Raw genomic sequence first — 11,960 nt, 5'->3', positions numbered from 1 at the left:
CACGGAGACCCCCTTTTGATCCTCACCTAGGGCCGCCGCTGGATTGGACACATACCTGTAACAGCACTGCAATTACAAAATCATATACATCTGATAAAACATTATAACAGTGAATTATGTTATACAGTACATGTGTAAATAGCAATAGGAAACGTATTGACTGTGATGTATATGTATATTGTCAAACATGAATTTAATTTCAGTGATTTATATCAGAAGAAAACCCATATACATTGTACATATATAGCTATAGGTACACACTAGTTTTATTGTTTACGCTGTGCTGCAGTACTATAGATGACGAGGTACCTAAGTAGTGAGTTGGTAGGTCATATAAAAAATGTTACATACACTCCATTATATCATGTCACACGTATAAATATTCATAATGTACAGTGGATGCAAAAACCAGTAACGGATTTAAGCCCCCCCCCCCCCCCCCCCCCCCGCCCCGGCCCCCCCTTACAATTTTCAAATTCAAGGTAAATCGCGTTATCTTGGTTAGAAAAATGTAAACGATAAAAGAAGCTTGACGACGTGAAAGCGTGGTCAGCCTGCAGGCTGTTGACGGGACACATTCAGCGATAAAGGACAGTAGAGGAAACAGGGTAGAGAGAACCAGTTTGCGCTATAGAGGGGGATTAAATTCAATGTCGACATGAAATCACCATTCAGTACGACTACATACTGTAAATCTACCATGGTGTTTCCAATAGTATTTTCTCATTTTTCTCTCGCGTTTTCGCACATCCACTATAAACATCATTCCTTCATAAATATACATTAGAAAATCACCTGTTTCTCCATACACTGCGTAGACCAATACTCCTTTCATTACCCATATATAATTTGTGGAAATTTTCAAATCATATAATTTTTCATAGTTTATCATAATGACAAAATTTTAGTCTGGTATTTAACATCGATCAAAATACTGTTTAATACGGCACATATACCTTTAAAAACGTTTTCGAATTATTTGAGAAAATTCTAGAGAGTGTCTAGAAATACGCTCAGAAGTTATATGCATCATATTGATATTCCCTTGACGCCAGTGGGGGCAATTTATAGACGCCTAACAAATTTCACAAGCGGCAAATATAATTTATGCGTACTCGCTATATTTACGTTTTAAATACTAGTAATCTCGCTGTTTCATTTTTCATGTATATGTGTTCAAGGAGGAAGGGAAGGTAATAACTTTAATCAAAAGCCGAAAGGGTCTGCGAGTGAATTCGCACTTCATTTTCAACTGGAAGAGGTAATCTTCAACGAATAGTTACATAAAAATCATAGCACTATTTGTTTCATGCTTACGAAATTATCCATTTTTTGAAGTTGATTTATTTATACACACATCACAGGTACAATCACATGTGATACTTAATATTTGCATACTAAATGTATTCATGCGTACTATATAGTTTCTTTAAACATATTGAGGGGATTCATTTAAATTACATTGATATAAGATATCAACATATAATATGTCTTCAAAACTTTATGCGCGGGATTGATTTGATTAAGGATATACTATACATCGTCATGATGGCTGACTTCCTTTCAAAACATGGATGAAAATATAAATATCAGCAATATTTGTCTATTCATTTCAAAAGCCATAGCCTAGCTGAGTAGCTCAGAAGGTTAGCAGGTCGAAAGAGAAAAAAAAAAAAAAGCAGGTCGACTGCTGAACTGTAGATTGCGGTTTCGAGTCTAGCAGGCGCTTTAATTTTTTTTTTCCAGATTGCTTTCTACTAAAATTGCTTTTTAGACTAAAAAAAGTAAATTGAAAAGTTTTCAATTTCAAAATATCACTACACATCCTCCACTTTTCATCCATATCAAATTTCTCCGGTGTAGCACACTCCTTAAGGGACGCCGGTGACAGCAAGCTGACTCAATAACTATTTACTCTGCACAAAAAATAATAGATCGACATGGGCTACATGTACATGTATATAAAGCTTTAAAGAGGCGCTGAATCCGCCACTCCCTCAATATAGCATTCACTCAGCAGGAATTTTTCTACCGACACTAATTACCCCTCACGCCAACATCCGTGTAAGACCATAATACCCCCCACCCCCTATATTGCAAATTAATACCTTGGAGTTCGTTAATACATGTAAACTACTCTGTAATATACCCCCGTAGTGGAAGAAAAATACCGTTTATTCCTTAGTCACTAAACAACATGTCTAGAGCTAAAATGTGCTCAGGGTTTGTTGCAAATCATTCTTTACCGTACAAATTATCAGGGAATCTTTGAGAGGGGGGGGGGGGGGGGGGCTCTTGCTAAATATTTACAAATTACATAATATCCATGATGAAAGATGCATATACATGTACATGTAAATATTCTAATGTGATAAAAAAAAAAAAAAGGACAATGAACTAATAAATGTAAAATAAGTTTTATTTCGGTTACCCTGATAATCAGAGTTTTAGTGCTTGCTCAATAACTTGCACGAAACTCAACAATTCGCATTACATGTATTTAAAAAAAATAGTTACTAATTAGTGTTCTTCCTATTATCCTATCATCATATGATGGATTTAAAAAATCTATAAAAATAAATTTTATCATCACGCAAATGGATTTATTTTTAAAACTTTGTGACTTCCTGGATTTATCGCTTTCGCTACAGGGTATAAAATAGCATCACTTTTGTTATGATGAACTAAAAATACGAAATTTCGTCAGCAAGGGATTTCCCGGTCTGCACATCAGATAGGGATGTATTTCCGGAGAAGTCGCGGTATATGCGAGCATGGATATAGCGATCAGCAGCTGTCTTTATCTGAAATAATTACCAATAATTAGCATTATTACTCATCTTAATCACATAATTACTGTCAAAACAATATCTTATACCTCCAATTTAGGCGGATCAACATTACAACTGTAAATCTACACATAGAAAACGGATTAATACAAGTTTTATAACTTGTTTCCGAATCCTACTTAACAATTTATATTTCTGTAGTAAATTAATCTTCATTGTTGAATGTACTGCATGTACCTATTTATGTTGCAATAAAAAATGTTTACAATAACTAATACAAAAAAAATGTAATTAAATCAAAAAGAAACTTTTGTTTGGGGGGATATAGGGGTTATTTTAGCTTTCAGTGTATACTACCTAGTACAGACACCATTTGTAAACCGTAAGCTTCACGATAAGACTTGTGTTAGTTTCACCTGCCAGTTACTAGCTTTACAGACATTCAAACGAGCAGAGAGATGGACAAGTCTCACGACATAATTCACAAATGACAAAATATGACTTTTACATCCGTTTACAAATATCTGATTACAGAAGAAAACCAAAGTAAAAACCTGCCACTTGAATGACAATTTCGCCCTGTTGAGCACTTCACCACACATCCTAATAAGAATGATAATGAAGGCGAACAAATTAAAAAAACAAAAAACCACGACAGCAGGACAACGTCAAGAGAGAACAAAAGATTTCTTTTACTCTGTGTAATGCATATATAAGTGCATGTGCTGATTAAAGTTTCCGTAATATGCAGCAAGCTTCGTTAGCAATGGACTTTTTAATTTTAATACAATTGATGTGTTGAAACTTAAGCAATAAGAGAGGCTGTAGACCATATCCTACATATAACATCTTAAATAGACTTATAGCGACCGGGAAATGGTCACTTTTAGTATAGCAGTATCGTGTCGGCATTTGTATCTGACGTCACAAGGTAAATCAGATCTATGCACTGAATCCGAATACAGGTCCCACACGTTCTGATTGCAGTAAACAACATATGATATTTCATATGCGAATTACCACCAGCTAAATCAAGATTTTCCCTTACAAATACAAATGTACATTGCGATATTTAATTAATACAAATATATACCTTGACGAAGTAGTTGGTCCCTGCTACTAGTTGAGTTTTGTAGGAAATGGGCTCAAAAATGTCCGTTACATCGCCTGCAGTAAGTCGGCCACGTATTTCATTTTTCACCTGTTAATAAATATTACATTAGAATTTCTTGGACTAATTTCACATCAACTATTAAATAAATCCCCCGGATGTTACACAAAAGCACTGCATTACCCTTGATTGATATGAGAGAGAGAGAGAGAGAGAGGGGGGGGATACATACACTGTTAACGACATCCGTAGCTGTTTGATCTATTGAGAAAACTCGTGTAGAAAGTCCCCCTGTTCTCCTACCACCCAGGCCATATACTAGCCCCAGTAAGCACAGACAAATCCCTATCCTCAAGTACGCCATATTTGCCCTTGTAATCAATCAATGAACAGCTGACAAACTATTTATATACATAAACTGCACGTGCATTTGAGTGTTATTTCTACGTCATACCTATATATATTCTGCATGGACAGTCAATAATTTATCGCTGTGACAGCTGTTTGTGTTATTGTACGTTCGTTGTGCTGTGACACTGATTGTTGATTGTAAGTTGTTTATTATGTAGTAAACGTTGGTTTTTCTTCCTCGTTTGGTTTCGTTAGTCTGTGTGTGAAGGTTATTATTTTATTTTATAGTGTAAGTACTATCAGTATTATTATATTTTATAGTGTAAGTACTATCAGTATTTTTGTATTTTATAGTGTAAGTACTATCAGTATTATTGTATTTTATAGTGTAAGTACTATCAGTATTATTGTATTTTATAGTGTAAGTACTATCAGTATTTTTGTATTTTATAGTGTAAGTACTATCAGTATTATTGTATTTTATAGTGTAAGTACTATCAGTATTATTGTATTTTATAGTGTAAGTACTATCAGTATTTTTGTATTTTATAGTGTAAGTACTATCAGTATTATTGTATTTTATAGTGTAAGTACTATCAGTATTTTTGTATTTTATAGTGTAAGTACTATCAGTACTAGAAGAAACAGTTAAAGTCTATCTTATATTTTATATTTCTGTCAAATCTCACTTAAATACGAGATTCCGTTCAGTGATACCTGATGTATCAATCGCTTATCGTGAGAGAACATAGCTCTCTCTCTCTCTCTCTCTCTCTCTCTCTCTCTCTCTCTCTCTCTGTGTGTGTGTGTGTGTGTGTGTCTGTTTGTTTGCCTACTATTATAATTTGCAAGTCATGAATAACTTTGAGAATATAAAAACATATCTTTAATTAAATAATGTATTGGTTGTGGTATGTTCGCTAATGGTTCTGAGTCAACTTTAAATCTGTAAACTTTTAATTTGAAGTTCCATGTCAATTTTACACATAGTATCAAGTGATTTTTACATTCAAATCTTTACTTCATTCAGCGTATATTGAATGGGGTTTGACAGCAGACTGATTCTGAGCCCTCTACCTCGATCAAAGTTGTACAATAATTAGCTGATGTACAACAATGTCACAAAGTTGTACAATAATTAGCTGATGTACAGCAATATCACAAAGTTGTACAATAATTAGCTGATGTACAGCAATATCACAAAGTTGTACAATAATTAGCTGATGTACAACAATATCACAAAGTTGTACAATAATTAGCTGATGTACAGCAATATCACAAAGTTGTACAATAATTAGCTGATGTACAGCAATATCACAAAGTTGTACAATAATTAGCTGATGTACAGCAATATCACAAAGTTGTACAATAATTAGCTGATGTACAGCAATATCACAAAGTTGTACAATAATTAGCTGATGTACAGCAATATCACAAAGTTGTACAATAATTAGCTGATGTACAACAATATCACAAAGTTGTACAATAATTAGCTGATGTACAGCAATATCACAAAGTTGTACAATAATTAGCTGATGTACAGCAATATCACAAAGTTGTACAATAATTAGCTGATGTACAACAATATCACAAAGATAACTTCCTGTTATATGTACATATTGAAATGAAGAAAATATTTCAAGCCCCATAAAATCTGTAATATCCAGGAGCTTCCAGGGGCTTCGCCCCCTGGACGCCCACCAGGGCTTCGCCCTGGAGCCACTGCCTCATAAAGTGGCGCCCCTCCCCCCTAACCACAATTCCTGGATCCGCCCCTGGAAACAGTGCTGATCTGCACCATGTTTAAGAAGAAATTCTACCAGTTCCGTATGTCCACGCTTCGAAGCACAGTACAAAGGAGACTTACTTGTAGAGTTACTGAGCAGAATTAAATAGATTATACGCCAAATTAAAGGTGTAAAGGGTAAAAGCTAAAATTAGATGTGTATAAACTCCTGAAGAGAACAAGCGGTGACTGGATGTATGCTGCTTTGTGTTGGAGAAGTTTTTAACACTGGTTGTGTCTTAGGAACGGTGGAATGCGACTCTGCTCCGTTTCAATATATCCTCGTTGAGCCCCCATATCAAGCAGTACAAGATCAAAATTCGCCGCTTGTTCCGTCACGTTATCGAACTCGTTAAGCAGACGATAATTTATATATACCGGTAACTCGTTAAGCAGACGATAATTTATATGTACCGGTAACTCGTTAAGCTGAAGATAATTTATATATACCGGTAACTCGTTAAGTAGACGAGAATTTATATATACCGGTAACTCGTTAAGCAGACGATAATTTATATATACCGGTAACTCGTTAAGCAGAAGACAATTTATATATACCGGTAACTCGTTAAGCAGAAGACAATTTATATATACCGGTAACTCGTATTAACTATCTGTCTACTTCTTCTACCAGTCAGTGGCCTCCGTCATCAAGTTGACTATTCTGCCACGTCATCACTGTGTGTTGTGTCTTTAAATTAATTTTGTAATTTACTCATATATTTGATTGTGTTTATTTTTGGTAGCAATGAAAAAATATTTATACGAATATAGTTCCTTTACAGTATTTGTGTAGAAATTCCCGTTCTATAAATAGCGCTAAAATTAGTCACGTGTACTTAGAGCAGATGGACTTCGGACGAATTTTTTTTACTAAGAAATCAGACGAATTTTTCATCCAATCAGCATTGTTGCTAAGTCATCACTTTAGAAGTTGTTAAATGATTGCAGAATAATCTAAATGCGAAACACAACTGACTTGACTTGCGTTCTCTATCTCACCCAAATAGATTCCCGCGAAATAGTCATATGATATATGCTTTTATACACTTTCGATGAGGCCTCGACTTGGAGTATGAATCGTTCGTAACAGACCCATACCATTTTCAAATATTTACCATGCTCTTTCAACCAAAGAAAGCGAGACATTTACTTTCTTTACTGTAAAATGTTTACTCTAAAAATCATAGCACTATTTCTTTCATGTTTACGAAATTACAAGTATCTGTTTATTATATCGTTGATTTATTTATACACAGACGTCACGAGTACAATCGTATGTGACACTAAATCATACATCATGCATTCATGCACACTGCAGAGTTTTGTAGTGGACAGTATAGAAGGAACTCATACTGCCTCGCTACTAGATAGCTAGCTTTTCTAGTTTTGTGGTAGAGTATATCTCTCTTCGTTATGCAAGTTAAGCTACGGCGAGCGTGCATCAGCACTTGTCTGGGTGACCGCTACACGTTACAGAATGGTAGCAGTGTATAGTGACTTTGATGTTTGGTAAAAATCTCTTCGGAGCTCTGGGGCTTTGTGTCTATATGTACGGACGTAGTTTCGTCCGCAGACGGCATTGGTTGTCGTCAGGAATGGCGGATGTCGTTGCTGAGGAGATGCCGAAATACTCAGAGAGCTGGGACTCACGCTAAGTTTCGGGACAAATCTTCCTTGAGCACGGGGGGTGGGGGGGTGTAGCAGACAGTATAGAGGGAACCCATACTGCCTCGCTGGAGAGCTAGATTTTCTAGTGATGTGGTAGAGTATCTCTCATAATCACGCAAGTTTAGCAATGACGAGCGTGACCAACCCTCGGATGGTTAACCGCTACACATTACAGTTCCTTTGAACGTATTGAGGGTACTCATTTAAATTGCATGGTTATAGAATGTCAACATATGACCTGTCTTCAAAACTTGATAAAGTTGTCCAAAAACAAATAAAATTTTTGAACACCTTTGTGCGCGGGCTTTATTTGCTGTCGGTGTAAGAATAAACAGACGAGTCTGTGAGCCGCTGAAAATCCACGTTCAAAGACGCCGGTTTACAGTAAGGAGCATCTCGCTTCGAGAGCCGACCCCAAAACTGATTTAAAGTAATTTTGTACAGAAATAATATATTAGCATGGGTCATATACAGCTTTAAAGGAAGGGGGAGGAGGTACGTCCGACGCTGAATCCGCCACTGCCTCAGTATAGCATTTACTCACTATAACCACTCAGTAGGAATTTTGTTACCGCCATCCTTAACTAATTACCCCTCACGCCAACATCCGTACAAGACCATAATACACCCCCACCCCTCTATTGGAAATTAATACCTTGAACTTTGTTAATAGATTACCTCCGTAATATACCTCCGTAGTGGAAGAAGAAGAAAAATCATTTAGTCCTTATTCATCAAACAGCATGCCTAGAGCTAAGATGTGCTCAGGGTTTGTTTCAAATTATTCTTTACAGTATAAATTAGGAAATCATCTTACTAAATATTTACAAATTATATAATATCCATGATGAAAAGTACATACATATATTCATCGTCTAATGTGATAAAAACAAAACCCGATAATCAGCTATTCACTGTAAAAACATGCTTATTTGAGTTACCCTGATACATGTAATCATAGTTTTGGTGTTTGCGCAATAACTTAAACAAAACTCAACAATTCGCATTATATGTTCGTCCTTCTTAAAATAATTTACAAATTAGTGTTTCTTTCTATATGTATCATCAAATTTGAATGACGGATTAAAACTCCATAAAAATAAATTGTATCATCACACAATTAGATTTGTTTTTAAAACTTTGTGACTTCATGGATTTATCGCTTTCGCTACAGGGTACAAAATATCATCACTTTTGTTATGATGAGCTAGAAAGACGAAATTTCGTCAGAAAGAGATTTCCCGGTCTGCACATCAGATAGAGATGTAGTTCCAAAAACGTCCTGGAATATACGAGCATGGATATAGCGATCAGCAGCTGTTTTGATCTGAAATAATACAAAAAATGTGATTAAACAAGAGGTACTGTGAGCAATGCTCACTAAGAATACCCCCGCTTACCTCAATCTCCCACAGGGTGTTGGTAATAGGTAAAACTTCAGTATTATGATCCAAAAGGTATATAGGAAAACAGCATCTCCATGCGATGAAAAAAGCCGTTAAAGAATTTAAATGGAAACCATATTGCTACTTTGATGTCCAGTGCGCGTGACCTTTGACCTTTTGAACCCAAAATCGATAGGGAACATCTTCATCCCATGGGTAGTCCATATGTATGATATGGTGACTGTAGGTGGAAAGGATAACGCTTTAGAGCCCGGAAACCATATTGCTACTTCGATGTCCAGTGCGCTTGACCTTTGACCTTTTGACCCCAAAATCGATAGGGAACATCTTCATCCCATGAGTAGTCCATATATATGATATGGTGACGGTAGGTGGAAAGGATAATGCTTTAGAGCCCGGAAACCATTGCGTCTACAGACGGACAGACGGACAACCCGATTCCAGTATACCCCCCCCCCCCCCCCACACACACACACACACAACTTGTTGAGGGGTATAATCAAAAAGGAAACTTTTGTTTGGATGAATAGGGTTATTTTAGTTTTCATTGTATACTACATGTTATACTACATGTACCTATATCCTACAGTATGTAAACCATAAGCTTCACGATAAGTCTTGCGTTGATTCCACTTGTTAGTTGCTAGCTTTACAGACATTAACACAGACAGAGGGGTGGGCAGGTTTAGCAGATGAAGAAATAATTCACAAATTAAAAAAGAATTGACTTTTACATCGGATTACAAATATTTGATTACAGAAGATCAGCAAAACAAAGACCCGCTACTTGAATGGTAATTCCGCCCCAATGAGATCTTACAATACGAATCCTATTAAAACAATAATTAATTCTTTATTGCAAAAGACATACGTGTACATGTGGGACTCACGGCAGGTGTGGCCAGTCGACAGGGGATGTTTGTTCCTCCTAGGCACCTGCTCCCACCCCTGGTGTGTCCAGGGGTCCGTGTTTGCCCAACTATCTATTTTGTATTGCTTGTAGGAGTTATGAGATTGATCACTGTTCGTTATCTTCACCTTACAAACATGTATACATCTTATATAGCATTATCAAAATAAATAACATGTGCAATAATTACAACAAAGCTGAAAATAAACGACTATTTGTTACAAAGATATCTAGCAGATGTAAATACAAAAATAGTATAATGATAGTAAACGGGAGAATGATGGTAAATACAATAGTATAATGATAGTAAACGGGGGAATGATGGTAAATACAATAGTATAATGATAGTAAACGGGAGAATGATGGTAAATACAATAGTATAATGATAGTAAACGGGAGCATGATGGAACACTAAGGATTTTAAAAATGCCACATATTATATATACTGTTCTTAGCTAAAGGGTTTTACAAATAAAATGTTCCTAAGTTACAAGGTTCTTTAACATTGTTCAAACTTAATAGTTGTATGGATTTTAATATGGAAAGTTTACTCCAGTAAATACTTTATCATTTGATGTACATGTTACACGCTTTTTCATTGTTTGAAAAATTATGGGAATATTGTATCCAACCAAAAAAAAAAAAAAAAAAATGAATGGCTTTAGTAAACTGTCAAGTTTTAATATGAAGAAAATGACTGCTGTAAAAGCATCTAATCTTCTGTTCTATAAATGTTTTCAATTAAACACAAAACAAAATGAGAAATAGTTTAATTGAAACTTAATTAAAATTCACTTTGAATTACTTTGCATTGACTGAGTACTTCAAATTTTAATCTTTCTACATTTTAATGGTCAAGTGATAAAAAGTATTTGAGAGTGAAGGGGTGGGGTGGGAGGTGTCATATGAAGTAAAAAAAAAAATTGACACTCATTTGGTGAACTAGATATTTTACATACTGCAGCCATCTTTATTTTCAATGATGAATTAAGAATATTTTTTAAAAATGGAAAAATATACCCCCTCCCCAAGTAGTGGAGGAGTATGTGTCACTTCTAGTCTCCCGGTAGCTTGTACGATGGCTGTATTCTAGATACATATTTTGTTGAAAGCTATTTTGATTTTCACGATGTCACCTTAAACTATTTCTAAAACAAATCAAACTCGAGTCGTTAAGTATTCCCACGGATTTTTTTTTTTAAATATACATAATGATATAATACAAATATTCATTGTAGAACAAGATATATATACCCCCCCCCCCCCTCATTATGTATGTTTCATTGCAAGAGCAGATGCTGCATTGGTCCAGACTCCTACCCAACCCACTCAACTTGAAAAGTAATTACTCCATGACATTTTAATCGTTTTTAAAACTCTCAAATTAAGTTATCCCCTTCCCTAAAATGTGTTTCATTGCAAGAGCAGCATGGGTCCAGATATAGACAACCACCCTTCAACAGTGTTTCATGAAAATATACATGTAGTGTATCATATTTTTGTATATATTCTACATCTGTTTAGTAGATACTGCATGTTTGTAACCTTGTTTAGACCCCCCACCCCACCCCACCCCCCAAAATGCAAGGATTGACACCCGAGACAATATTCCTGGATCGGCGCATGATTTGCACCGCGAATCGTCAGTTACAAATTACGCACTGAGTTCGATCTGTTATTAAGCTCAGAAATATAAGAACTTGCTGTACTAATGGCTATCACGTATGATGTGTTCGAGGTAATGCAGAGAATTCAACACCGCACCAATCTCTGTGAAATTAAATGCATACTTCTTTGCATCAGATTAAATTTTCAAAAATATATATAGATACTGGTGTGTTATTGTATTCATACCAAAGCGAAGAAATATTTTTTTAATATATGTAATACATGTACATATATTACACACTTGTTTGTTTAACACATTCACATTGAA

General features: G+C 35.5%; 2 protein-coding genes across 2 annotated transcripts in view; both read right to left on the bottom strand.

Annotated features, from left to right (window-relative positions):
* Positions 1-2,283, bottom strand: part of LOC125676121 (uncharacterized) — a 180,282-nt gene extending 177,999 nt beyond the window's left edge. Inside the window, exon 1 of the mRNA XM_056159986.1 lies at positions 27-2,283. The gene's annotated coding sequence lies outside the window, so the exon portion shown is untranslated. The remainder of the gene's footprint in view (positions 1-26) is intronic.
* Positions 2,284-2,401: 118 nt separating this feature from the next.
* Positions 2,402-4,430, bottom strand: LOC125676143 (cystatin-A2-like). Its single transcript, XM_048914049.2, has 3 exons — positions 4,133-4,430; positions 3,883-3,990; positions 2,402-2,804 (listed from the first exon to the last, which is right to left on the bottom strand). Exons 1-3 carry the CDS (start codon positions 4,262-4,264, stop codon positions 2,685-2,687), a joined length of 360 nt encoding a protein of 119 aa, XP_048770006.1. The 5' UTR covers positions 4,265-4,430; the 3' UTR covers positions 2,402-2,684.
* Positions 4,431-11,960: the final 7,530 nt, after the last annotated feature.

This window comes from Ostrea edulis, chromosome 3 (genome assembly GCF_947568905.1).
Source record: "Ostrea edulis chromosome 3, xbOstEdul1.1, whole genome shotgun sequence".
Lineage (NCBI taxonomy): Eukaryota > Metazoa > Mollusca > Bivalvia > Ostreida > Ostreidae > Ostrea > Ostrea edulis.
The sequence above is the reverse complement of the archived record's forward strand: the minus strand, read 5'-3'. Positions and strand labels throughout refer to the sequence as shown.

What these genes read in the sequence shown, in the direction of transcription:
- LOC125676143 (XM_048914049.2), bottom strand. Translation starts at nt 4,264, where the DNA reads ATGGCGTACTTGAGGATAGGGATTTGTCTGTGCTTACTGGGGCTAGTA. An exon ending in CTACGGATGTCGTTAACAGT is followed by an intron (nt 3,991 to 4,132) that starts GTATGTATCCCC and finishes ATTTATTAACAG; the next exon opens with GTGAAAAATGAAATACGTGG. An exon ending in GGACCAACTACTTCGTCAAG is followed by an intron (nt 2,805 to 3,882) that starts GTATATATTTGT and finishes TAATTATTTCAG; the next exon opens with ATAAAGACAGCTGCTGATCG.